At 39.7% G+C, this 25,710-nt stretch overlaps 1 protein-coding gene and 1 long non-coding RNA gene across 2 annotated transcripts in view; one reads left to right on the top strand and one right to left on the bottom strand.

Annotated features, from left to right (window-relative positions):
- LOC138032844 (protein PHTF2-like) overlaps positions 1-21,973 on the top strand; it is a 47,347-nt gene extending 25,374 nt beyond the window's left edge. The window contains exons 13-21 of the mRNA XM_068880555.1: positions 3,928-3,998; positions 4,882-4,978; positions 6,779-6,910; positions 7,483-7,569; positions 8,969-9,033; positions 13,174-13,270; positions 15,138-15,233; positions 16,200-16,325; positions 18,321-21,973. Of these exons, the coding sequence (XP_068736656.1) occupies positions 3,928-3,998; positions 4,882-4,978; positions 6,779-6,910; positions 7,483-7,569; positions 8,969-9,033; positions 13,174-13,270; positions 15,138-15,233; positions 16,200-16,325; positions 18,321-18,341 (792 nt within the window). The 3' untranslated portion in view covers positions 18,342-21,973. The remainder of the gene's footprint in view (positions 1-3,927; positions 3,999-4,881; positions 4,979-6,778; positions 6,911-7,482; positions 7,570-8,968; positions 9,034-13,173; positions 13,271-15,137; positions 15,234-16,199; positions 16,326-18,320) is intronic.
- A 3,675-nt stretch (positions 21,974-25,648) lies between these two features.
- Positions 25,649-25,710, bottom strand: part of LOC138032860 (uncharacterized) — a 5,245-nt gene continuing 5,183 nt past the window's right edge. The window contains exon 3 of the long non-coding RNA XR_011128501.1: positions 25,649-25,710. This exon is cut by the window's right edge and continues 1,081 nt beyond it. This is a non-coding gene — a long non-coding RNA (uncharacterized lncRNA).

The following is a 25,710-nucleotide window of genomic DNA, read 5'->3' as shown; positions in this document are numbered from 1 at the left end:
AGAACAGTTTGGGTTCAGATCAAATGCTAGAACCATGGATAGGTTATTTATTCTCTCAACTACTCCATAAATACACCAAACAACACAAAAAGCTTTATGTTGGTTTCATTGATTACAAAAAAGCTGTTGATAGTGTATGGCCTTGCAGTACGATCCATAAATTACACAAAATTAATACGGAATTTGAGGAAAATTCTTCGATGTTATAAAGTCCATACATTCCTCAATTAAGAGTTGTGTTAAAATTGATCAGTACCCACACACAGACCTATTTTCATCGAACAAGGGGATAAGGTTTAATTCCAGTTTTATTTTCTTTATTTATGAATGATTTACCACAATATTAACCGTAACCGTAACAAATGCCCATGAGGTCTGGTGTTAAGAAATCAATCTCTAAACTGCTTTTAAATACATGCACATGATTTGCTAGTAATCAACCCTTCTCCAGAAGGGTTGCAATAACCGGCTTGATGAAATTCATAAACATGCTTGGGAGTGGAAGCTCAAAATCAAGACCAAAAAGTCAAACACATTATTATATTCAGTGGTAACAGACAAAACAAGAACAAGGTAAATTTTAAATGTGAAACTTAGAAATTGTTGAGAAACAAACATATTTAGGTACATTTGTGTATAGAAATGATGTCATCTGGTCGTTACTCAGAGCAAAAAAGCCATTAAATTTCTCTCGATAATAAATCAATCCTTCTCTAACACGGAAACGGCAACAATGGCAATTAAGAACAAACTCTTTAATTCCCTGGTTAAACCCATCTTACTTTATGCAAGCGAAAATCTGGCACCGGAACTATTATACTAAACACCTTTTGACAAAAGTACAATTAACATATACAGTTTTGTAAACAGTCATTAAAGTTAACATTTCATGGTATACAGAAAATATTGCTTGCAGAGCAGAGTGCAGGTGGTACCCTTTAAGCATCAACAGAAAAGCGTCAATCTTCAGCTACTACATGTAGCAAAGATTGAAGCATTCAATACAATACATACTTAATTGACCACTCCCCATAGGGGCTTTTCAGGGCCAATCTGAAACAATCAACGAAACAACAGAACACAACAACAACAACTGTTAAGAATCCCAACTGGCCAGAGGCAAACCAGTTGGCTATTTACCAGTGCAGCTGGGAAGTTGAACCAGGGACTACCAGGAACAAATTCAACGAGTGGTCAGAGCAGGTCTTGAACCCGGGATCTCCGGATCTCAAGGCAAGCACCCTAACCACTGGGCCACACTGCCTCCGTGTTCTTCGACATACAAAAGAATGAAGAAATCAATAAAAAGTGTAAAATAAAAGAACCAGCAACACATCAAGAATGTATGATTAGTTATAAAGAAATCCTCAGGAATTAATATTTACAGAACTGGTTTGAAACCCAGAATAAGTCATCAACAAGTTCAAGAATAATTATCAATTTGAAAACTACCTGACATTCAAATAACAAAGCCACTGCACACAGAATTAGCCTGAAAAGGCTTAGATTAGGATGTCATGCATTACGAATACAAAGTGGCAAATATGAAAATAGAGGAGGATTAATCCCAGTAGAAGAGCGAACATGTGTAGTGTGCTAAGAAAATAGAAAATAAACAGCATTTCTTGATGTTTTGTCGGGGTTATACCACTTTTAAGATGTGAACTGCACCGACATATTTCAAACGCTGACACTCGTTTCACCAATTTAAGTGATAACGAGAAGACGAAGTATTTACTTACAGCAGAAAACAAGCTCATATCTAAAGTAATAGGTAATTATATCCATTTCTTGTTTCAAAAAAGTAAGTATATGTATTGGTTTATACCTTTTTTTAACTAGACCAATACCTCCCTTTGGAGAGTAAGACGCTATAAACTTATTGACAATGAATTTCGTCATAACATTGTTAAAGTAGTCGGCAGATCCACTTGGCTATCGCCTCGTGGAGCCACAGCTACTTTGACAATGTTATGACAAAATTCATGATCAATAACAGGACAGATGCATGAAAAACTGACATCAATTTGTTTTCATGCGTCTGTCCTGTTATTGATCATGATTTTTGTCATAACATTGTCAAAGTAGATGTGGCTCCACGAGGCGATAGCCAAGTGGATCCGCAAACTACTTTAACAATGTTATGACGAAATTCATTGTCAATAACAGGACAGACGCATGAAAAACTGACATCAATAATATTTTGTTTTTACAATAAAAAAAGGCATATGGGTAAAAATTAAGTCAAAACATGTGAAAAACGCTGCACAAAAATGCGAGCAACTTCAATCTGACGTGAGCAACATCGTCATTATCACATAAATTATAAATTTAAGTGTCTGTCCGCTTATTGACAATAAAAATTGGCCAATGAGCGTGCGAGAATTGTGCATTCATTGTAAAAAATACTATTACTATTACTCAGTTACTATTTATTCAATCACTCAGTTATTCAATCAATGAATCAATCAAGCAATCATTCAACAATTCAATCAATCCATTCATCAATCAATCAATCATTCATTCAATCACTCAATCATTCATTTAATCACTCAATCATTCATTCAATCAAGCAATTATTCATTCAATCAATCAATCTTCTTTCAATCATTCATTTAACTATTCAATCAATCAATCAATGAATCGATCAATCATTCAGTCATTCAATCAATCAAACAGTCACTCATTCATTCAATCAACCAACCAATGAAAACAAAGGTCAATTATTCAAAGGTTTTCCCTGTAACACATTTCAACAGAGAGATCTATTAGACAGTAATTTTATGTGCTGGCTTTATTCCCATGCAATCCAGCTGATCCATATCAAACTTAGGTAGTAGCACAGCTTGGCATTCCTATGACTGCTATTTCTTTTGTTTTCACCTTGGAGGCTGAGCTCCTTTGTTATTAAAGCAAAAGATTAGAAGTAAGAATTGATACCCAGCTAATGAGCAAGCATGTAATTTAAAATCTTCATTGGATTCCAGATGTGACAAAATCCACAGAACTAGGGTTAGGGTAGGAAAATCGTTGTAGAGAAAAACAACTGAATTACTATACTGGGTGGTGGAGGGGAAGATTTGTTTCACAGAAACAGAATTCACAGGGAAATGGAAGGGGGATTTAGCCGAAATAATGGGAAACGGGCTCGCACAAGGGCAGATCAAAACGCTGACCAGGGTGGAGATGCAACTCACAATCTCCTTGGCTCGTGGAGGTCAGAGACCTTGGGTGCAATCTCCACCCTGCTCAGGGTGTTTCTCTGCCCTTGAGTGGGTCCATTTTACTAGGGCCTAGATGGGTAAAATAGAGTATAGCATCGACGTGTTTACAAGGCAACTAGGGTTACCCTGGCACTAGGGTAACCTTACCTGAGTGCTAGGGTTACCCTAGCTGCCTTGTAAATGCTCTGCTAGGGACAACTTGCCCTTCCAGTACAACTATTTAGCGGTTTCCATTGTGTTTGCAATGCTGGTGGTTACCAAGCACACAAAGTTGTCCCGGGTGGTAGGGTAACCCTACCTATGAAGTTTTGCCTGTATACCCAGGCTATCTTTGGCCCTCATGCTAGGGTAACCCTAGCCATAGGTTTACACTACCTGCTTGTAAACAGGGCCCTAGAAGTATCAAAAAATATAGTATGGTGAGCACTGGTTAGTGTTAACCATAGCCAGGTGGTTAGTCAGTCGGCTTGTCAGACAGCTTGGCTCATTTTTAGTCTTTTAGTCAATCAGTCTGTAATTCAGTCATATTCAGTGCCTGCACTCAGCCTGCACTCGTTTCTCAGCTTAAGAGTAGAACAGCACAATGAGACAGACAATCAATCAGCCCCTTTACAGTAATGTCTTTGGTTGTGCAGGGAAAGCCAACTGTTTACTGGACAATTTTGTGTTTATGAAATCCTTTAACTTATGGTTTACATTTTAGGGGAAGCTCGGAGACCTCTTGACAAATAACACAGAAGACCTCTTATGTATAATGTTTGGCTATTCAGTTTGGTAAGTATGTCAAATGCTGCATTACTGTACACCAGCTGTAATCAAATTGTAGCTCTGCACTAATGCAATTATTGGAACTTTGTTATGATTTTGACATTGAAGATTGGGAAAGCATTTCCAAACCAACTGAGTTAAGATACTTCATATTTTTAGGAGTGTATACCCAAGTGACTTAATTTTCAAGTCGAGAGATCTTAAACTAATCTAAGGAGCTAATGCCTGTACAAAACATCTGCGTAATATCAGTTGTAATGCGATAACAACAAGCAGTATGAACACAGTTGTAACTCTTAAAAGTGCTGTTATGAGTTTTCAGCCTGATCCTAATCTTGCACCAAAGGCAATTTGAAAGTAACAAATCTAACCAATCAGGTGATACATATATAACCAAGAGAACCAATCATACACCTGTACATCAAAGATAATTCCAGTTTCTTGGGTCAATGGAAAATTGTGTGCACGAGCCACAACTAATTCTGTCAGCGCTTTAAATTTCATTCATTGGTGAGAAATTGCGTACAGGCCAAACCCAATCTGGCTAATCAATTGATACATTGGCATTAACTGAACCAATCATATCTCTATGCAAGTTTGTGTGGCCAGCATAATTAGAGTGAGTCACAATTGTATTGAGTCCTACGGTACTTTCTATGTCTTTGGTTTGGTCGCAACAATTAAAAGGGCTCTCGGGATTCATGTAGAAATCAATGGATGTATTATTGGTCCAGATCGTAGCTACAACAGGGCTGCTTCTTATACCAATCGAGTGATTTCTAGGTCTTTGTGTTCTGGATTATTCAAATTTTTGATGCGGTACATCTTCGTGTCTTTGTAGAGTACTGTTTCCCACTCATACTGAAGCATAGTTTTGGTTTGTTCTCAGGTCCCGTGTTATTGTTGTCATCAGCATGCTGGAGAGGTTTTTCTTGAGTTTTGCATTTTTCTTCTTGCTCTGTGTCGCAGAGAAATCGTACAGGGAGGTAAGGAAACAATTTGCAATTTCACACTTCAACCCCTTGCAAACGGATGCAACATTGTTGGGTGTCACATGTTGCGTCCATTTGCACGCCGTGTTGCGTGTTGTTGGGTGTTGTTATGCGAAGTTTGAAACTCGTCAAACTTTTGAGCCAACAACTCCCAACATTTCTTTTGTTCCAAGATTGCGGAAGCGTAGTGCAACAATGTTGGGTCCGTTTGCACAGCTCGTCCAACATTGTTGGGGCTTTGCACACGCATTGCATACTAGATAGCAATGCATAAACATGTTGAAAACAAGATGGTAAGCGAATTTTTGTAAGTTTACAAAGTCTTGTGGGTCATATCCTAACATAATGCACTGCATGTGCTTACATTGTTGGGAGTCGTTGTACCCGTTTGTTTGCCCTGTCAACACCATCCAACATCTGCAGAATCAACATCCCCAACAATGTTGGGAGTTGTTGTGCACGTTTGCACGCAACTGTCAACACCATCCAACATCTGCAGAATCAACATCCCCAACAATCTTGGGAGTTGTTGCGCCCATTTGTACGCAACTGTCAACACCATCCAACATCTGCAGAACCAACATCCCCAACAATGTTGGGAGTTGTTGTGCCCGTTTGCACGCAACTGTCAACACCATCCAACATCTGCAGAATCAACATCCCCAACAATCTTGGGAGTTGTTGCGCCCATTTGCACGCAACTGTCAACACCATCCAACATCTGCAGAACCAACAACTCCCAACAATGTAGGGAGTTGTTGTGTCCATTTGCTCGGGAGTCCTATCAAAAATTGATGAAATACGATCGTTGGGGTGAGGGTTGACCTGAGAAGGACTGTACATGTAGGTGCCATTGTGCACTTCATGTATGGGTCCGAGGGAAACATTTAGTTTTGTTTTCCCGAGATTCCGGATGTTCATCTCATGAAACATCAGGACTCAAGGGAAAACAAAACTAACTAGTTACCCGAAGGACCAGACATAATGTGCGTTTTTATGAATTTAGACTTTCCCTTCAACAATCGCAGCAAAACAAACAAAGAAACACATGCTGTTGTATCTGGCATGGGGAACAATTGCAGAATTGTATCCCAGTCGGGATACATTGGAATTTGATCAGGACCACTTGACCAAGAATCGAATTTATCCTCCAGCTTTGGAGTAAGAATAGAGAATGAAAGGTTGTGTGCTCACTTCATCAAAAGCCTGCTCAAATCTGGTGACTTCGCATCATTGTTATGCAGAGTACCTCAAAAATATGTGCTTGTTCTGGACACACGTACAGCACGATAATTTTTGCTTTTGCACTAATGGTATCATTTTGTGACGTCGTCGTTGCCATAACCATGCCTGGTGCATGTGCATGTCTAACAAATGTTCTATTGTCAAACGCACGTGCAAAGTATGCACAGCCTTTGTTTTTTTTTTATTAAAACAATTGTTTTGTGGCGTTCTGGTAGCCATCGTCATCGTCCTTGCTTAAAGGCCCACATTCGCCCAAAAGTCATTGCACACTGTGACTGAATTTCGTGTAACATGAAATTTTCATAAATATCTGACATGTTGTTTCCCGCGTGATTCGCCTGAGTGCCTTTAGCCAATCACATCACATATTTGGACAAGTCGTCATTTGAAAAACAAAAACAAACTACCGCAATGACTTTTGGGCGAAGGTGGGCCTTTAAGCCCTCTATTCACCATTTTGAACTGGCGTTTTGCCTCACATTGCAAACTAACTGTGTAGGACGTTAAATCAGGTTGATTCACTGTTGTAAGATAATCAATTTTTTTCAGCGTTGTCTTTACGCCAAGTTATTTGGCTGGCTGACGTCATCAAGGAAATCTCGTCGAGCTGGTTTGCCACATTTTCGTCTTCATAAAGTTCGTAATATAAAGACATGGTTGTCGCTCAGATCGCTCTTAAAGGTAAGTTTGCTTTTAATCGTAGAGATTCCACTGAATCCAATATTGCCAGCAGATGGACTTTTCTTTAAATTTTGGTTTTTAAAAAATTGTCCATTTTTTCGTCTGAAATTGGAGTCCAATTAAAAAATGTGGATACTTTGTAATGACCAATCTAATGTCAAGAAATACGATAGAGCCAAGTATTAGCCAATCAGCGTCAGTCAATTTTATGGCAGTGAAACACACTGCTTGTTTGATGATGACAAACTTAATCGACTTTTAGATTAGGAGGCAATCATATAGTTAATAAGAAAGAGGACTCCGTGTTAGTCCAATTTGAAAACAGTCAGAATAAGAAAAATCCTCTGACAGGATTCGCCACCATATTTGCCTTGTTATCCAGACCCTGGGTGTAGAATTAGTGCTTGGTCTCTCAATCGTAATTTGAACTGGAAAAAACAAGGAACTGTAGCTTTAAGTATGACTTTCAGTACGTTTCTAGATATTTGAATCAAGTGACAAACAAATTAAGTTTAGCAGGCTGTACTGTGGATCATTAATATGTGGACTTGACTGACAATTTTTGTTTTCAGAGGCGAGGTCCTCAGAGGTCTGTGGACATGATCGTGTCATCGTCTTTCATCCTTAATGTGATTCTTGTCATCCTAATGTGTGTACAGGTCAGTTGTTTTGATTGCTCTTTTATCCACCTTGTGTACAATGTTTCTCCAGATTTACAATCTCTTAACAAAAGGTCTCGGTTCGGGAGCAGGGTTGGCCCAGTGATGGCACTCACCTGCCATCAATGTGGGCTAGGTTGGATTCCTGGACTCAACGTCATATGTGGATTGAGTTTGTTGGTTCTCTGCTGCGAAAGGTTTTCTCCGCCTATTGCGATTTTTCCATCGTACAGAAAATTGACATTTTTCAATTTTCATCATATGTGACCTGCTTTAGCTTGATTTATGACATTAAATGTTTATTTGAAAAGTGGGTTATAGACAAAAGAGAGGTGATCCTTTCTTTCTTATCTGGACGATCTATGCAATTGTCTCAGAGTGGCTTTGTAGCTCAGTTGGTAGCGCGTTGCCTTTGTGCCGCAGAGGTCATGGGTCCAAATCCTTTGGAAGCCACCTTAATGTTTCAGGTGTCAGAGACAATATTAAATACTATTTTGCTTAAATTGTCCAGATAAGTGTGCGAATTACTTCCCTCTTTTGTCTATTTAAAATATAAATTTATTTCAATCACTAAGTCCTTTCATGGGAAGCACATGAGCCCAGCAAATTGACCTACTCCCAAGTGAGTGGGTCGTATCATTGCACTGGCATCGTAGAGGTCATGTGTTTGAATCCAGTTGAAGCCCCATGAATTTTTCAGCTGTCTATAAGAAACAATTTCTTTATTTGTCCAGATAAGTTCAAGGAGCATTTCTCTTTTTGCTAAACTTGATTTGTGGTCTCCCCAATTAGTAAAGGTTTTCTCCCCCATAGCTATGCCGCTAGACATGCGAACGATTTTCACCTTCCTTCTTGTAGAACAAACTTTCGTAAATTTTCTGTCAGTTTCCAAGGACCTACTTATTATAACTCTATAGAAACTGATATTAAAGAATCTAATTCTCTCCACTTATTCAAAACGAAATTGAAAAAAAAAATTATATATGAATTATTAGTTATAAATCTTGTAGTAAATAGTTATATTTCTTCTCATGTCTGATATTATTTTCATTCTTGTTGTTACTTGTATCATACTTTATATTCTGTCAACTCAGTCTATGTAATTAGTTAATTTATACTTACCTTCATTGTATTTTACTTTCGATCCAGGCCTTACTGTTAATGTTAACTTTATTTTTACTCTGAGGGAGCCCAATGTCTATAAGCCTCATGGTTTCTTTTTGGGCTTCCTCGCCACTTTCATTTGCTTTTGTGTAACTGTTTTGTTTTATCGTTATTTGTATTTCGTGGTAAATCAAATAAAGCTCCTCGGCCGTATAATGTTGTAGCTTCAATAAAGTGATGATGACAATGATGACAACGTTGTAAAATATTTTACACCTCTCTCTTATCTTTACAGCTTATCAAAGGAAATGAAAAGGAAAGATTTCTATCAATATTATTTAACTGGGAAGTGTCCATATGGTGAGTGACAATCAACAAATAATTGGTGAAAGTCTGAATCTGTCAAGTGAATTTTATTTAACTCATGATTTTTTTTTTTTGAGTAAAAGGGTTAAAGAGATTAATAGATCACCCACATAAACCATAGAGCGAGTTTCAATCAAGTGTCGTAAAACCATAACCTAAGTAATTACTTTGTCCAATCAAAATGGATGGAAACAATCCAGTAAACCAATCAAAACTCGAAGTAATTACACGTAGCCGACACAAAGCACGGGGAAATGTGCATGTGCTAGCCACGATTGGTTTCGGTTTCACTTCTGATTGGTTGAAAAAATGGCGCGAGAACTTCTAACCTATCACTGAGTGAAGTATTGCAAAACCAAAGCAATTCGCAAATTAGTTTCGACACACAATCGAAAAACCGCTGAAGTAGAATAGAAATAATTTCAAATTCTGTGCTTATTGGTTGGGGTTTGAGACACCTTAACAGTTCACGCAACTAACCGCGTTGTGACCCAAAACTGACAAATATGAAAATCTGGTGTAACTCAAATTGACATCTACAATTTCATAGACACTGAAGTAGCCTAGAAAATCTCGAGGTATGAACAGCATGAACAAATCCTGTTTAATGCCAAGTTTGTGTTAAGTTCTGTTTAAGCCAGTTGGTTGGTTTGTACTGCTTATCATTTTGTCAGAATTCCATAAGATAAACTGTTTTTGAAATTTTTACGTGAAAGTTTAGATGATTGGTCAAATCAATTTGTAGATCAGTCGTTCAGTGATGAAGCTGTTGTTGTGGTGCTTTCATTCGGAAGGCACCAAATTTAGACTGGCCTTCGCTTGTGAGTGCATTTATACGGGAACGAGAAATTAAGGATGTACCAGTACAGTAAGTTTCAGTCCACTAACCAGTTGGAAGTCAAGTTCCTGTTGATTGACCAGTTGTTAAAGAGAAGCCCCATTCCACCAAAAAAGAAAACTATTGTTTAATAGTGTTCGAGACTTGTTAGAAGAAATTGTTTTTATCCAAAGTAAAATAATTAATTTTTAGAATCACGTACTGCAGTTTTTCTGTTATAAGGCGAAACCCCAACGTGGAAAATTAATAGTGTACCTTTGTTTTCAAATTTTCCAGTCAAATTTTTCATCCACAGACTCGGGGACCACGTCGGAATCCAAGTCTTTTTCTCTCTCTTCCCCTTCAGCTTGGTTTAGCTCCTCGTCTTCACTTCCCTTGAGTTACTCTAGTGCCACAAACAGTTTAGTTGAGCTTACAACAGAGACCATCACGAGAGGGGAGGTTGTTGGAAACGCACAGACCAGGAACTTGTGAGAGGCACAACAATGGCGGACAGATTTTAGGAAGTACCACCCTATGCTCCCTCGGGAGAGAAAAGTGAAGAAGAGGAGCAAAAGCAAGATGAAGGGGAAGAGGAAGAAAAAGACTAGTTACAGAGACAAACAGATACTGTGCATTTTGCCTTTCAACACACCTATCCGAAAAATTGGTTTTTGCCTTGAGCAGGACTCGAACCCACATCTCCCTGATTACTAGTCGGGTATGCTAAGCCACTACTACTGTGGGGACACCACACAGACAGCAGAAGAAATTGTTGAAGAAATGCCTGTCCAGCACAGAGACTTAAGGGTACTTTGACAAGGATGCCCCAATACAGGAAGCTACCGGTGCCAGCCCAGTTGGGCTCGGTGCTGTTCTGACACAGAGACACAAAGATGGTTTGAAAATTATCAGTCACGCTAGCCGTAATCTGACAGATGCGGAGCGGAGGTACTTGCCGACAGAGAAGGAGTCCCTACATTTTATGAAACACCATTTGAACTTGTCACTGACCACAAACCACTAGAGGTAATCTACGGCCCAAAATGAAGACCATGTGCACCCATCAAAAGATGATCCCTAAGGATGCAGCCATACAAGTTTAAAGTGAGGTACCAACCAGGACCAAAGAACGTCACTGACTCATTATCAAGGTTTGTGAGCAGTGAAGGTGGTGGAAGTAAACATTCATTGCGTGCGGAGGAATATGTACAATTTGTAGTAGTATTGTCAACACCCAGTGCAATGACGCCTTGTGAGGCAGAAGAGACTTCTGCTGATGATGAAGAACTCTCAGCAATCAGAAAGTGCATTAATGAAGAGCCATCGGATCAGCTAGTCTACAAACATTATCTTCCATGCGGTGGTGAGCTGTGCATGATTGGACAGTTGACACTGTTAGGGACAAGAATCATCATCCTGAAGAAAGTCAGACCGAGAATGTTATTCCTAGGTCATTAACGCCATTTGGGTATTTTTGGAACTAAACAGAAGCTACACACCATTGTATAGTGGCCTGGAATAGGAAAAGATGCTGAAAAATACTGAAAAGCCTGTTACAGGTGTCAATTGGTCAGTCGTCCCAGTCCAGAACCTATTAGAGCAACAGCACTACCTACTGGGCCATGGAGAGATTTGGCTGTCATTCTCCTAGTCCGTTACCAACTGGCAAGTTCAGTCTGGTCATAATTGACTATTATAGCCGTTTGTACGAGGTTGTCATCCAAGATTATCTCAAGCCTAGGGGAAATGTTCGCAAGACGCTGCCTACCAGAGTCTGAAATCAGAAAATGAACCGTAGTTCATAGCGACAGAGTTTGCAGAATACATGGAGCAGCAGGGTATCAGACACCACAGAGTTACTGTGAAGTGGCCCCTGGCAAATGGTGAAGTGCATCATCAACACAGCTCGTTGCTAAAACGGCTCCAGATTGGTCATGCTGAGGAGAGGAACTGGACGAGAGAACTGATCACATACTTCACAGCGTATGATAGTCCCCCACACCCAACGACAGGGGTCACCTAGCTGAATTGCAAGAATCATCAATTATTGTGATGGAGGCAAATAAACGATAGATAGATAGACGGACGGACGGACGGACGGACGGACGGACGGATGGATGGGTGGATGGATAGTCCTGAGCAAACATGGCAACAGCTTGGTTGTACAATCCTGAGAAGGAGTCCAGTACTCATGGAACACCTCACATGTCATAAACACAGAAGCAGGAGGAACCCACCCAAAGGCAAAGTTCAGTGCAGGAACCAAATGCTGTTGAGCCCAGAGTTTCAATTATTCCTGAACCTGAATGTCCACTCAGGAGATCAAAGAGGCCCAGAGGGAGACCAAGTTATCTCAAGGACTACCATACTTAACCCTCGAAGACACTCACGATAGTAATGTGGGAGAAACATCGGGACGTTATCATTGTTGACATTAGGAGATTCATTTGAACACTAAGAGACGTTGTTTCTCATAAATAGTACTGTTTGTCATGTTTTTACTAATGCGCCAGCATTAAGCTTATAATGTTGCTATCTGTTATCTAAAAGGGGAGAGATGTAGTGTTTTAGGGCCCAGAACCCCTTGTTAAGGTAAGAACGTCTGACTGTTGTAGCGAGCGAGTGCAGGGTGTGATGAAGAAATATATGTTTACAGTGTGGGTTTAATCCAGTTGAATCCACCCTTGTTTGAGACTAGTTCGGTCCACTTATCTTTAAGCAATTGCCTCTCACAGACACACGTGAAAAGTTCAGGTGGCTCCAACAGGATTCAAAGCCATGACCTCTGTGATGCCAGTGCATTGCTCTACCAAATGAGCCATGTTGGGAGCAGGTCACTTTGTTGGGCTCATTTGTTTCCATGAAGGACTCAATGAATGAAATGAATGTGTATTGCAGTGTGGGTTATAGACGAATGAGAGAAGTGATCCTCATACTTATCTGGGTAATTTAAGCTAGTGTCTCTTATAGACAACTGAAAAATTCATGTGGCACCAACGGGATCTAATGAGCCCATCAAATGGACCTGTTCCCAACTGAGTGGCTTCATAGCTCAGTTAACATGTAGAGCATTGTACTGGCATCACAGAGGTCATAGTTCGAATTCCATTGGAGCCACCTGAATTTTTTAGGTGTCTTTAAGAAACAATTGCTTAGATTGTCCAGATGAATGTGAGGATCACATCTCTCTTTTGGCTTTACTGTAGTTAATATTGTTTTGAAAATTATCAACTGTAGTTGTTGTGTCTCCTGATAATATTTCAATCTATTTTCTCTTTCTTTTTTTTATTTTTATTTTTTTTTTGCTTTGACAGGTGCCTTGTGTTGTCAGTATATGTTCTACGGTTCATGACCCTGGGCTCAAAGATCAACAGCAAATTTACAAACACATCAGGCTTGCTTACTGAACAGGTATGCTTTTGACACAAGTTTACTGGAAATTGGGCAAAAACGCCAGGTTAGCCCAAATCACCACGTATGGAAATAAACAACAGGGTTCGTGCTACACCTTGAGGTCCTTGACAAGCCCTGGAACTTAATTTTGGACTTCAAGGGCGCTTGAAAAGCCCTTGAAAAAAGGGACTTTGGTGGTAAACTGCTTGAAAACTTCATGAATTTTTGCTTGGGTGAAAATTGTTGAGATTGCATCATTCTTATTTAAAGAGACATTTCAAAAATTGAGTTCATTGACTATTGGAGAGAGATTAAATGCAAACATTTAAATGTCCGAGCGTCCACTTAAAGTGAAGGATGCAGGATAGAAAATCAAGGTAGACTTTTTTAGCAAATAAAACACTGAAACACGATTTATGGCATAGAAATCTTCTTACAAACACTCCTTGAAAACTCAATTTCTGGTTATTGAAAACTCCTTCAATACTCCTGGAATTTTATATAAAAAATCCAGCACAAACCCTGAAACAATAGACGTCCAAACAACAGTTAATAGTTTGTGCTCTATTTGTGCGCGGAAATTGGAATGCTGTGTATTACCTTTTCCTGAGTTTTATTTGTGGATAAGCGTTGTCTTAAGTAATGCATGTACATACATATACATACGCAAGGCCATTTGGCCTTGTAGCTCAGTCGGTAGAGCACCATCTGACCTTGTAGCTCAGTCGGTAGAGCACCATATGGCCTTGTAGCTCAGTCGGTAGAGCACCATCTGGCCTTGTAGCTCAGTCGGTACAGCACCATCTGGCCTTTTAGCTCAGTCGGTACAGCACCATCTGGCCTCGTAGCTCAGTCGGTACAGCACCATCTGGCCTTGTAGCTCAGTCGGTACAGCACCGTCTGGCCTTTTAGCTCAGTTGATACAGCACCGTCCGGCCTTGTAGCTCAGTCAGTACAGAGCTATTCGTATTTAATTTTTGACAACTTTCTGAAGATACGGTCTCTGCCAGTTTTTTCAAGTTTCGATCCATTTCCATCCTCTCCATCCTTGTCTGCATACAACAAAGAAGAGCTTCAGTGCACTTCTTTGGGAACAAAAGCACAGCATTATTTTTTTGGTCTTCATTGATGCAAAGACCTGTTTTAGTGTTCTGAAGTTTGACTTAAATAGTGTGACACTGCCCCTTTAAATCTGTGTGCATCTAATTAGGGGCATATTTTGGACAGATCTGGCTAACCCTCAACCCGGAAATGTAACAAGTTAGTGTACATGTACTTTAGACTGGAGGTCGACTCCGCTAATTGGACGTAAGACAAAGTATAGGCTACGTGTAACCCCTTGTTACATCTTGGTGCATATTATAAGTTCTTTGCTAATTTACAACTACGAAAATCAATGTAAATCACTAGGTGAAAAATGTGCATTTCATTTTACATAAACCAGTAGACCACCAACACAGGCAAACATGTGGATTATAGAGCTCAGTCAGTTGATATTACGTTCCTCAAGTTTGTCAATCGCTGAATGTTTTTTACATTAACCTTTATGTCTGCGATAATAACAGTAACAATAATAATAATAATAATAATAATAATAATAATAAGAAGAAGAAGAAGAAGAAGAAGAAGAAGAAGAAGAAGAAGAACTTTATTAACTTGTCTTTCGTTTTTAGTTTACAAGAAACTAATTGGAGACACCTATCTAAAAGAAAATAAAGAACAAACTAATAAAAATTTTAAAATCCCTTCCAGTTTAAGCCCAAATATATATGAATTCTAAATACGAATATTAATAATCTTTCACTTAAAGAATTTATTTCATGTGCCCGGTTCCAATTTATGAATTTCAAATATATCTTCCGTCATACTATCTTCCTCTGTTTAGATCAACCTTTATCTTCAAATGGAAAAAGCCCCTCACAAGAAAGAAGACTTGACAATTGCAAATCATGTGCTCAAGCTGGCTTCTAAGCTCCTTAAGGTAACGTTAAGTGATGGATAATACAAAAGCGGAAAATTGTCTGGGAAGTTTTGCAATAGAAGGTTAGAGGTCCAGCCAAAAGCTGGCAAGACTCTTAAAGACGAATACGTAACAGAGAACGACCAGAACATGTAGCCCACAGTCAAAGAAGCACTGACACTTTCTGTGTTGGAAAATTGTTCTTCTAACCCAGGAAAGAAGGCGGTATGACAGCATCACTAAATGTTCAAATCTCGATCTCAACTCCTTGAAGGGGTACTGTCTTGCAAAATTTGCTGTTTGTGGGTCCAAACTGAATAAAAATCAAAATTCGTACTTAAGCTCACACGTACGTTCCTGAAAACCCACTGAGAATATATGAAATATATTTATAGCACAAAGTGCTGTTTGTATTTAATTTTTGGTGACTTTGTGAAAACACCTTTTATCCTGAAAAAACTGGCCAATTTTTTCAAGGTTGAATCCATTTCCATCGTCTCCATCCTTGGTTGTAAATGGCAAAGATTACCTTCAGGGCTCTTCGATGGCTATTGCCAAGAAAACTGTACATTATTATTTTTTCGGTTGATGCAAAGACGTTATTAAAGTTTGATTAAGATAGCTTGACACTACCCCAAACATGCGTGACATTACCCCTTTAGACTGAGCCATCCAAGGCTCACCGTGATCTCTGAAAAGAACTAAATCACTTGAGTGCACATTTTGCTGTAGAAGGAGATGGTGTTTTATGATGACGGCAAAAGAACTCAAATTACTGCCATCCCTTCCACTCCCCCTTTGAACAGATTTATGGTCCATAGTTGCTGGCTTTCCCTCCCACCCACCCTGCAGTATGTCTTTGGTGAGACGTTGCAAAACGATGGACGTTCTTGTTCATAACATCACGATGGGAAGAGTCCCCTAAAAGGAAAAAAAAAATTGAACTTATTGAGGAAACCATTTCTTTTTTTGTTTCATTTTTTCTAGGAAATTGAGAGTCCTTTCAAGATGTCTGGTTTATCCATGAATCCTTTACTGTACAACATCGCTCGTGTAGTGGTGCTATCACTTTTCTCAGGCGTTATGTCAGATTTACTTGGATTTAGACTAAAGGTTAGTGAAGATGGTCAAATTCTTTTTCAATTAATAATAATAGGACTTATTAATGGCAGAGCTTGTGTCCGGGTAGGGGGCGGGGGGAGGGGGGGAGAGAAAACAGTCTGGGTTGGTATGTAGGTAGATGCAATGAGGTGTTGTTAAGGAAAGTGGTGGAGAGAGGAACAGTGAAGATGGATGAGGCAAATGAACCGAGAGTGTATGAGAAGAGTGCAAAGCAGGAAACAGAAAACAAATGGAAAGGGAAGCAAATGCATGGGCAGTATGTTAGAGACTTGACTGGAGTGGACTGGGATAAAACATGGCGGTGGATGCAGAAGAGAGACCTCATAGGATGTACAGAAGCATTGATCTGCAGCGCCCAAGAGCAAGCTTTAAGAAATAATAATATCAAGTTCCACATTGACAACAACGTAGAATCTCCTATGTGTAGTATGTGTGGAGGGAAAGGAGAACGTGTAAACCATCTAACAAGAGAGTGCAGCAAGTTGGCACAATGTGAATATAAGAGGCGCTACGACAACGTTGCGCGGTATATGCATTGGCAACTGTGTGGAAAGGAAGAACTTGAGCGGACCGATAAGTGGTACAAACACACCCCAAAGCGAGTGGTAGAAAGCGGAGGTTTCAAAGTTCTGTGGGATTTCAATGTACAGTGTGACAGGATAGTTGAAACTCGAAGACCGGACATTGTCTTCATTAATAAGCAAGCAAACGAGGCCATGATTACTGACGTCGCCATTCCAGGAGATGTGCGAGTGAAAGACAAAGAAATGGAGAAAATAGAGAAGTACCGACTTCTAAGGGAAGAAATAAGAAAGTTGTGATCGGAGCATTAGGGTCTGTATCTGATAAGTTTGACACATCAAAAAGCTTGGCACCACCATCAGACTTGAAATGATCCAAAAAACTGCTCTGTTGGGAACGGTTAGACTCCTAAGAAAAGTTTTGTCCCTTTAGGGATTCAGGAGAGGACTCCCTTGGGAGCTTTAGGAACTTGTTGTTACTCGCTCTTAAGGGAAATAATTGACCAGGCCAGGAACACCTTTTAGGCCTGTGATTTTACATAGCAATAATAATAATAATAATAATAATAATAAATATTTTATTCAGCTTTAAAAACAGAAAAATATGTACATAATTTACAGAGATGCTAAAAACGGAAAAATATGTACATAATTTACAGAGATGCTAAAAAGTAAGACTCGGAGCAATATACAACGTTAAAAATTATTATAAATCATAAGAATACAATCACTGCGTCAATAACGATTTCCCAAATACATTCCTTGCGGCTCAGATGTGATCAAAAGGTCTTGCAAGCATTTCAGTGTTTTAGAATTAAAGATAGGGAAAAGAAAATTTCAAATTAAAATAATAAAAACCATATTAATTAATTAATAATAATAATGATAATAATAATAATAATAATAATAATAATAATAACAATGAACTTTATTTAAGAGCGCTTTCTTTTTGTCAGAACTGGCCGGCTGGACCAGTAAGTTTGCAAAGAAAATGTGGCAGTTTGAAGGAACACTTGTATGATAATCCCTCGCATTCTTCTGAAGGAGTATGTAGCATCCTCGAAGTGTGTTTATTTGAGGGCATTGTGGAGTTAATTCTTCCATATACCCGGTCTGGCTGATCAGTTCTGTCAGATGGAAAGCGTTTTAAGTGTCAAGTGTATTTAGCGTTGGCGCACTTATTTGGGACACTGTAAAGAAATCAAATATTATCAAGTCGTCATTGTTCATGAAAAATCGACAAGAAAAGAAAACTGCCAATCTTCTTCGACCTTCTCTGCCCAAAACGACGTCCCTGCTCTTTGCGGAATGAAACAACATCGCGACCTCCTGATCGGCATTACTTGGAACGTGTTGAGGCAACCATATTTCTGTTCCTTAATTAAACGACTCCACAGTATTTTTTGCGGTCATTTTGTCTGCCTCTCCTTTCATTACTAATGTAAGCGTTCATTTTTCTTGGCAGGTTTGGAAGATCAAGACTTAGCAGCCCTTAAGGGAAGGCAAAATAGTCTATCTTAATCTTATCTCTATTTATTTAAAGAGATTTGCATGTTTTATTTTCTGTTATAGGTTATATCTTTGTTGTTGTTATAATCGTTCGGTGGCGGCACTGGCCGGTTTATTTTATCGGTTAAACAGCACTGAAAGCTTATCAACACAAATCTTTGATGAAAAGTGGACTGAATTGAAGTCTCTATTTTTTTAGAATAGCACGTATTAGTATCACCCAACTAGTGGACTAATGCAAATCCTGCAATTTGATTGGCTACGCTACTAGAGGACTATTAGTAATAGTCCTCGAGTAGCGAAAAGCAGGACGCTTTCTTTCGTTTTATTCCCATATAAATATTTCTTCATCTTGCATTTGCTAACTTTATTATTGCCTTTTTTGTCCGACTAGTTGGTTGATACTAAAACAATTAGACCCTTGACCCTCAAGGGCCAAATTCTCATGAGAAACTTACAAAGAAATCTATGATACTAGTCAGGAGAATGAACGTTTCGATCTTGGGAATGAAAGGGCTAAGATAACGTGAAAGGAAAACTGATCTTTTCGAAAAATATGCATTGAATAAGTTCATCCTCTTTTGAAAGTGAGGCCACGATGGAGTGTTTCACTCTTTCCAGGATTTCAGCAAAAGAGATGGTTGCGCGAGGTTTCTCCTTGAATCGAAACGTGAATTGCCTTTTTACCACAATGAGCTTATCAAAAGTGTCAGGGCTACTGTCAAGTTAGGTTACGAATGTAGTGTTTGTCTCTTGAAGGGAGCAGTATGGAGGCAGTGTGGCCCAGTGGTTAGGGCGCTTGCCTTGAGATCCGGGCTCAAGACACGTTCTGACCACAGGTTGAATTTGTTCCTGGTCCTTCCAGGTTCAACGTCTCAGCTGCACTTGTAAATAGCCAGGTAGCTTGCCTCCGGCCAGCTGGGATTCTTAACATAGTTCTTGTTGAATGTTCTGTTCTGTCGTGATTGTGTTTCATTGGCCCTGAAAAGCCCCTATTGGGAGTGGTCAATTAAGTACGTATTATGTATTAATAGTGTCACTCCATTCTTAGGGGACACTTCTTAATTGCCTGCTAGGAGAGATCACTTTTCTTTTGCGTTGGTTGGCCTGACGATTACGGGAAAAGAGACCTGCCATGGGTGAAAACCCATTTTTATCCAACCGCTGTCCACAACTCTTCAAACCGCATAAGAAGAAAGGAGGCCACTTCTAGCAGGGGAACTTCACAATGGTTTTCGCACAAAGCTTTGCACTATTATGGGCAATCGTGGACACATCTAAAAGACCGATGAATGACTGATTTCTGTTGTGTTTTAGTGGAACAACTAAGGGTAGCTTAGGTGCGCTCTACTCCTGTTGAACTGTGAACGATAATTTTTTCAAGTGTTTTCTGACCTTTTTGAACTACAGAAGGGCTACATTCAGTGGCCAAAATCTTGGGATACTCACGGTGACCTTTTGAAGTTGGTTTTCTTACTTAGTTTGAACAATTGCGCCCCCCCCCCCCCCCTCCCTCTGAACAATGTTGTCAACAGTGAACATACATTTCCTTACCTGTTTCAACATTGATTGGGGGAAGGGGAGTTCTATTTTGAAGCTTTTACTGGAATTTTGACAGTTATGCCTAGTTTATGATGCCTACCAGGTTTTCAGGCCCATCCTGGTGTTAGCATCCCAACTACTTTTGCCACTGATTGTAGTCAGCACTGTGACTAAGTCACTTAATCATAGTCGAGTCCAAACATTATACTATTTATTGTCCAACTTAACCTTAAAATGTGCCCTATTCACTACTTGCACAATCCCATAATACACCTCTATTTCCCCCCAAAACGTTTGCATAACCATTGTTTGCAATTTCTCCTGGGACATGAAAAATGTCCCAAGAGAAGTCGAAAACAATGCCTATGCAGATTTTTGGGGGATAAAAGAGGTGTATTATGGGATTTGTGCTAGAAGTGAATCATCGAAAAATCTAAAACCATATTTCCCCACATTCACTGTATGCTCTTGTCCCAAACGAATTTGGTTGCTTTATAGCCTTCTTCTTTCCAAACGCACTGTTTCTAGGTCTCTTCAACGTTGGAAACGTTACTTTCCATTTGAACTTCGATCCTGCACGGAAAGGGGCTGGGTGAAGTTTTGGTTTGACATCACAAACTTGTTTGCATTGGGAAAGTTCTCCAAGAACAGCGATGCAAAAAAGTTGTGATGTCAACTTGGTATATTTAACAATTATTCCACTGACGAGCCCACGTCACAGTTGGATGCGAGTGCACGAGTGGAATAATTGTTTTATGAAAGACGCCCACAAATTATGCATAAATCTTTCCTTCTTTATTTTGTAAAAACAAAAAAAACTGTACAGTTACTGATATTTGTCGAGCACGGTATGATAGTTCATATACCGTAATGGCTAAGCCAATCAAAATTGTAGAATTGCGTGAACCAAAAATGGCCGCCATTTTAGTATTATTTTGTTTCCTTGCAAATTGGCCCTTTTGGCCTCCCTTTCAAACGAAAAATTCAGAAGAATATTTAACCTTGGACGAGGGAAAAAGGGCCAATTTGCAATCAAGCAAGAGAATACTAAAATGGCGGTCATTTTAGAATAAGGTGTATGATGTAGGTTATGAGGCAGCAAAATACCTTCAGGATAAATGCAGTAAAGTAATAAGATGGAATTCTCTTGTAACAAGTAACCTTAAATGCGACCATGTTTGAAGTTTTGGGTTGTACGATATTCTGCTGGAAAAAGAGAACGTATTAAAACATTAGAGAAGAAAAGAACGATGGCCTATTTTGGTTTTTTCTCATGGCTCTGCTATTTTAATTTGGGTAACATCCAACGAGATATTTCATGACGTTTTACAAAAGGTGTACTCTTATTCCTCACTGGACTGAGTACACGAAGCTACTAAGTGCTAATTTTGAGACATTTTTAAGGGTGTCCACGAGGCCTTAACTGTTGCCATGGTAACATCCCTCTTACTCAATTTTTGATAAATTTTTCAAAATCAATTCGGTGACCTAACATTTTTTTTTTTTTTGGAGATTTTCTTTGAAAATGCGAAAGAGCAAGTTTTTTTTTGATGGGAAAAAATCAGGTTGGGTCACCGAGCAAACTTTCGAGATACTAGTTCATCAAACCTAAAAAATGTCATTTCCAGTTTTCGTGATTTTAGCTCACATTTCCTTCTTGGGTGATTTGCTCTCGTGTACCTTAGGATCCATTTTTGCGCGCCCGTAAGAGACCCTTCCCTTCCAAGATCAAATACGCCTACACGCGTACTACGTAGAACTGAAAACACGTGGTCCAAGTCGTAGTCGTACTTATTCACCTCGCCAGAGCCTCGGGTCTTTCGTCCGCACGAGATTTGCGTCGAAGATGCACTCTTACCGCAGTCGTCAGGGGCTGAGCGTTTGGATCTGCAGGGGTCATTTTTTAAATCCAAATCCTGCAAGTTTTTTCTTGTTAACTTATCCATGTTTAACTGAATTGTGCGTTTATTGGCTAAAAATGACAATTTTAAGGGTAAATACAAGAGTGATTTAGATAAGAGCGTTGTTGTGGGCTCCCCATCACAGTCACAAGTGAATCTATTTTTAGAATACCCGTTCCCGCGAAAATCAGTTGTCATGTCCCTGAAAAAGTCACGCGTAACATGGCTTCTTCTGATTGGTTAGCATTGGCATCCCTTGGTTTGTTTCGCGCGCAAAGTGAATCTAAAAATAAATCCATTTTTGACTGTGCTAGGGCAAGATCGCAAAGTGATAGATCAACACTTTTACCTAACTCACTTTTGGTGTAAGTGAAGTGTGTGTTTATTGGTTAACGTGAATTGTTATACCTCCCAACTCAAATACGTTTTCTGATTGGAGGAGAACGTGTTACGTGTCATTGGTCAAAACTTCATAACGCCCTAGGGCGAACAAAACTTCATGACGCCCTAGGGCAACAACTTGAACTTTCGACTCACACGTGATCGGGTCGTGCACCTTTGAAACGGCGGCAAATCTGTACGCCAGCCGACGTCAAGCAAATAATTTTTATCTGTGTATTCTATTTTTGAGTTGGGAGGTATAACAAAACACTTATTGACTGGCCCCTCGGGAAACAGTGAGTTTTGTTTCTCCTCGACCTCAATGTTTCCCTCGGCTTCGCCTCGGGGAAACAAAACTCACTGTTTCCCTTGGGGCCAGTCATTAAGTGCTTATTGTCTGTATTCACAGGCACGAGTGACGTTGAGGGGTGGGGTGGGGGAGAGGAGGGAGTACAAGATCGAAGAGGACACGTCTTTACACTTGTTAAATCGTGCATCAAATTACGAGCATTTCTGAACATATCTGTAAGAAGAGATCCTATCAAATTTTATTTGTTGGCAGTCTCATTTCTCTTCAATTTATGTGTCTGTAACATTAGGTTAGACTACGAGCACTATCTCTTTTGCTCTATAATCGTTGAAACGGGCGCGTACTTTGAACTTTCAAAATGACTGAAGATGCGGGTTGGAAATATCGCTCCAACCAACGCCCGTGGTATTTGCGACCCGCAGCTTCAGCCATTTAAAAGTTCAACGTACGCGTTCGTTTCAACGAAGTGCGAAGTTTTTGTTATGAAAATTCGTTTTCATTCATATGTAAAGTAGAACTAATTACCATCACAAAGACTTCGCACGTAGACTCGCTTTGAAGAGGAGGCAGACCTGAACTCGGAAATGGCCTATTCTTTGTTGAGGATACATATCATTAGGGTCTTCAAACAATATCCTATTGATTTTGAAAATGTCTCACCTTCTCTTCTTACAGGTTTGCATACATATTATTAAGGTCTTCAAACAATATGCTACTGAAGTTCAAAATGTTTCACCTTCTTTGCTAAGTGCCGCGCAAAGCGATGTCGGTGTGAATTAAAAGATTGAGTCGCGCTTAAACAACACGTCACGAACCCTATTTCTCATGGCGACAACACTTTACCATTATTAGGTGTGATTATTATTGCAACAACCGCCGACACAACACCACAACTTTTTTATCAACTCATGCAGTTCACCGTTTATGTCAATTGAATGATCCTAGTAATCACACAAGACAGAACTTTGGTGAAGTGACTGACCGTAATTCTTAAATTCGTGTTGGTTATCGCGATCATTCTGCTATTGGGAGCAGAACAAACACATTTTTACAACACATTTTACACAACTATGAGGAATAACGAACTCGCCTATGATGGTGATCAAAGTCGCCTACGTAGGCGAGTTCACCAGTAGGCGTAGGCGAGTTGACCGGATGCAGAAGTGTAATAAATAGCGGTCTGGATCTCTCGAGAACTGATGGTTGATTTCTTGTTGTAGTGAGCCAACCTCGATGCTTCAGTAGCGATTCGCTCGAAGATGTCATTGACAAAAGAGTTCATGAAACTCATGGCTTAACTTGATATTCCAGTATCTGGGTGACCTTGCTTCAGAACTTTGTAAATGTAAATGGCATAGCTTTCCTTTCGCTTTCTACTTTTCTCTTTGATTTTGTTTCGCCCGAAGACTTTGCTTTACCGGCCCTCTTTTCACCCACCTTGCCATCAACTTTTGGGGCCATATTCGAATAGGAAGGTGTTTGTGGTAATCAACAGTTCAAAATATGAATCATTTTGGCTTTTGGTCATATTTATATCCTCGAGCCATTCGGATCAATTAGTATGCGGATCGAAAATCCACGAATGCTATTGGTTCGTAAGAACGACCCGTGGAGTTTATCGTACAGCACATTCATTTTCATGTTACCAATAAATTTAATACATTAGAAATACTTTGACGAATTGTGCTGAGTAGACAAGGGGCATACGTGTACCTGTTGGCTATTACTTTGTTGAACGTGGTGGCTCTTAAAAGAGCCGTTGTTGAACTGTTCATGAGACAAGCATCTATCCGCCAAAGCCGTACAACGTACGGCCTTGCCGCTTAAGAGCGTAGACGACGTCCATAGCAATCACAGTCTTCCTCTTGGCATGTTCCGTGTAGGTTACCGCATCACGGACAACATTCGCTAGGAAAACTTTGAGAACACTCCTGGCTTCTTCGTAGATCAATCTCGAGATTCGTTTGACACCGCCACGACGAGCAAGGCGCTTAATAGCGGGCTTCGTGATGCCTTGGATATTGTCTTTAAGAATCATTCGGCGTCGCTTTGCACCACCTTTTCCGAGTCCTTTCCCTCCTTTACCCCGACCAGAGATGTGTGATTCTTCTTCGTGAGATATTCTTCAGTTTCAAATTCCACTGGTACTCGACGACAGCGTGTGACTTTTATGTATATTAATGTACGCCGGACCTCTTAGGAAACTGTAGACATTTGTGATTGGTGTGTTATTTCGCTTGTTTCTGCATAATTTACTTTCCTTACTTTGCATAAATTATACAGTCAAACATTTTGATCCGTCAATAGAAGCCGATTATATGAGCTGGGCTGGCGTGATCAATTTCTCCCTTTTGCATGACAAAACTTTCGTTTATTCATAAAAGTTAGAGACTGCAGAAATTTCGTGTTTTTAAGATCGACCGTCGTTAATCTTTCGATGAGAATTCGATTCAGAGTTATATATATAAACTATGTTATTTTTTTCTTAATCTGTCTTTCTGGTGCAAACGCAAAGCCAAACAATGTTTTTGACCTGGCATCAGATTAGACTAACAAGAAGAGGAATTATGAAGCGGAAACAACACCTTCAATCCTTTCTTAGTGTGTGCAACGTTTGCATAGTGCAACTGCAAGACATGCTGGAAAACGTCCGTCAGAGCAATTTGCAGTTAGTTTTTTTGTAGACTACTTATTTAAAGAAGAAACGAGTGAATTTTACTCAACAGCGTGTTTTGTTATCTTTAAACTGAATTTATTACCAAAGCTTAAAAAACTAAAAGACCTCAAAATGAGCTAAAATGGTGAGAACATTACAAAATAATTAAAGGTGTGAGCCAAAGGGCCTCTGCTGGCGCGACATGTGGGTGACCCCTCAAATATACGCCCACTTGAAAAAATTAACTGCAACGCTGCAGTTCAATACCACCCAATAGGCCTTTTGCAACAAACGATCACATGGTACAAAATCCGCCATGCTGGAGGGCAAGCTCTTTATTATTCCCCCACTGGCACATTAAAACAAAGAGATCTGAACCAGTCAACCTTGACTTGCCTTTGTTTTAATGTCCCAGAGGGGGAATATTAATGAGCTTGCCCTCCAGCGTGGCGGATTTTGTACCACGTGATCGTTAGTTGCAAAAGGCCCATTCAGTGCCTTCTCTTTTTGTGTAACGCGTACCACAGGCAACCCAGTGTAAGCTTTTTGGAGCTTC

Source organism: Montipora capricornis, chromosome 14 (genome assembly GCF_036669925.1).
Source record: "Montipora capricornis isolate CH-2021 chromosome 14, ASM3666992v2, whole genome shotgun sequence".
NCBI classification, from domain to species: Eukaryota; Metazoa; Cnidaria; class Anthozoa; order Scleractinia; family Acroporidae; genus Montipora; species Montipora capricornis.
The sequence above is the reverse complement of the archived record's forward strand: the minus strand, read 5'-3'. Positions and strand labels throughout refer to the sequence as shown.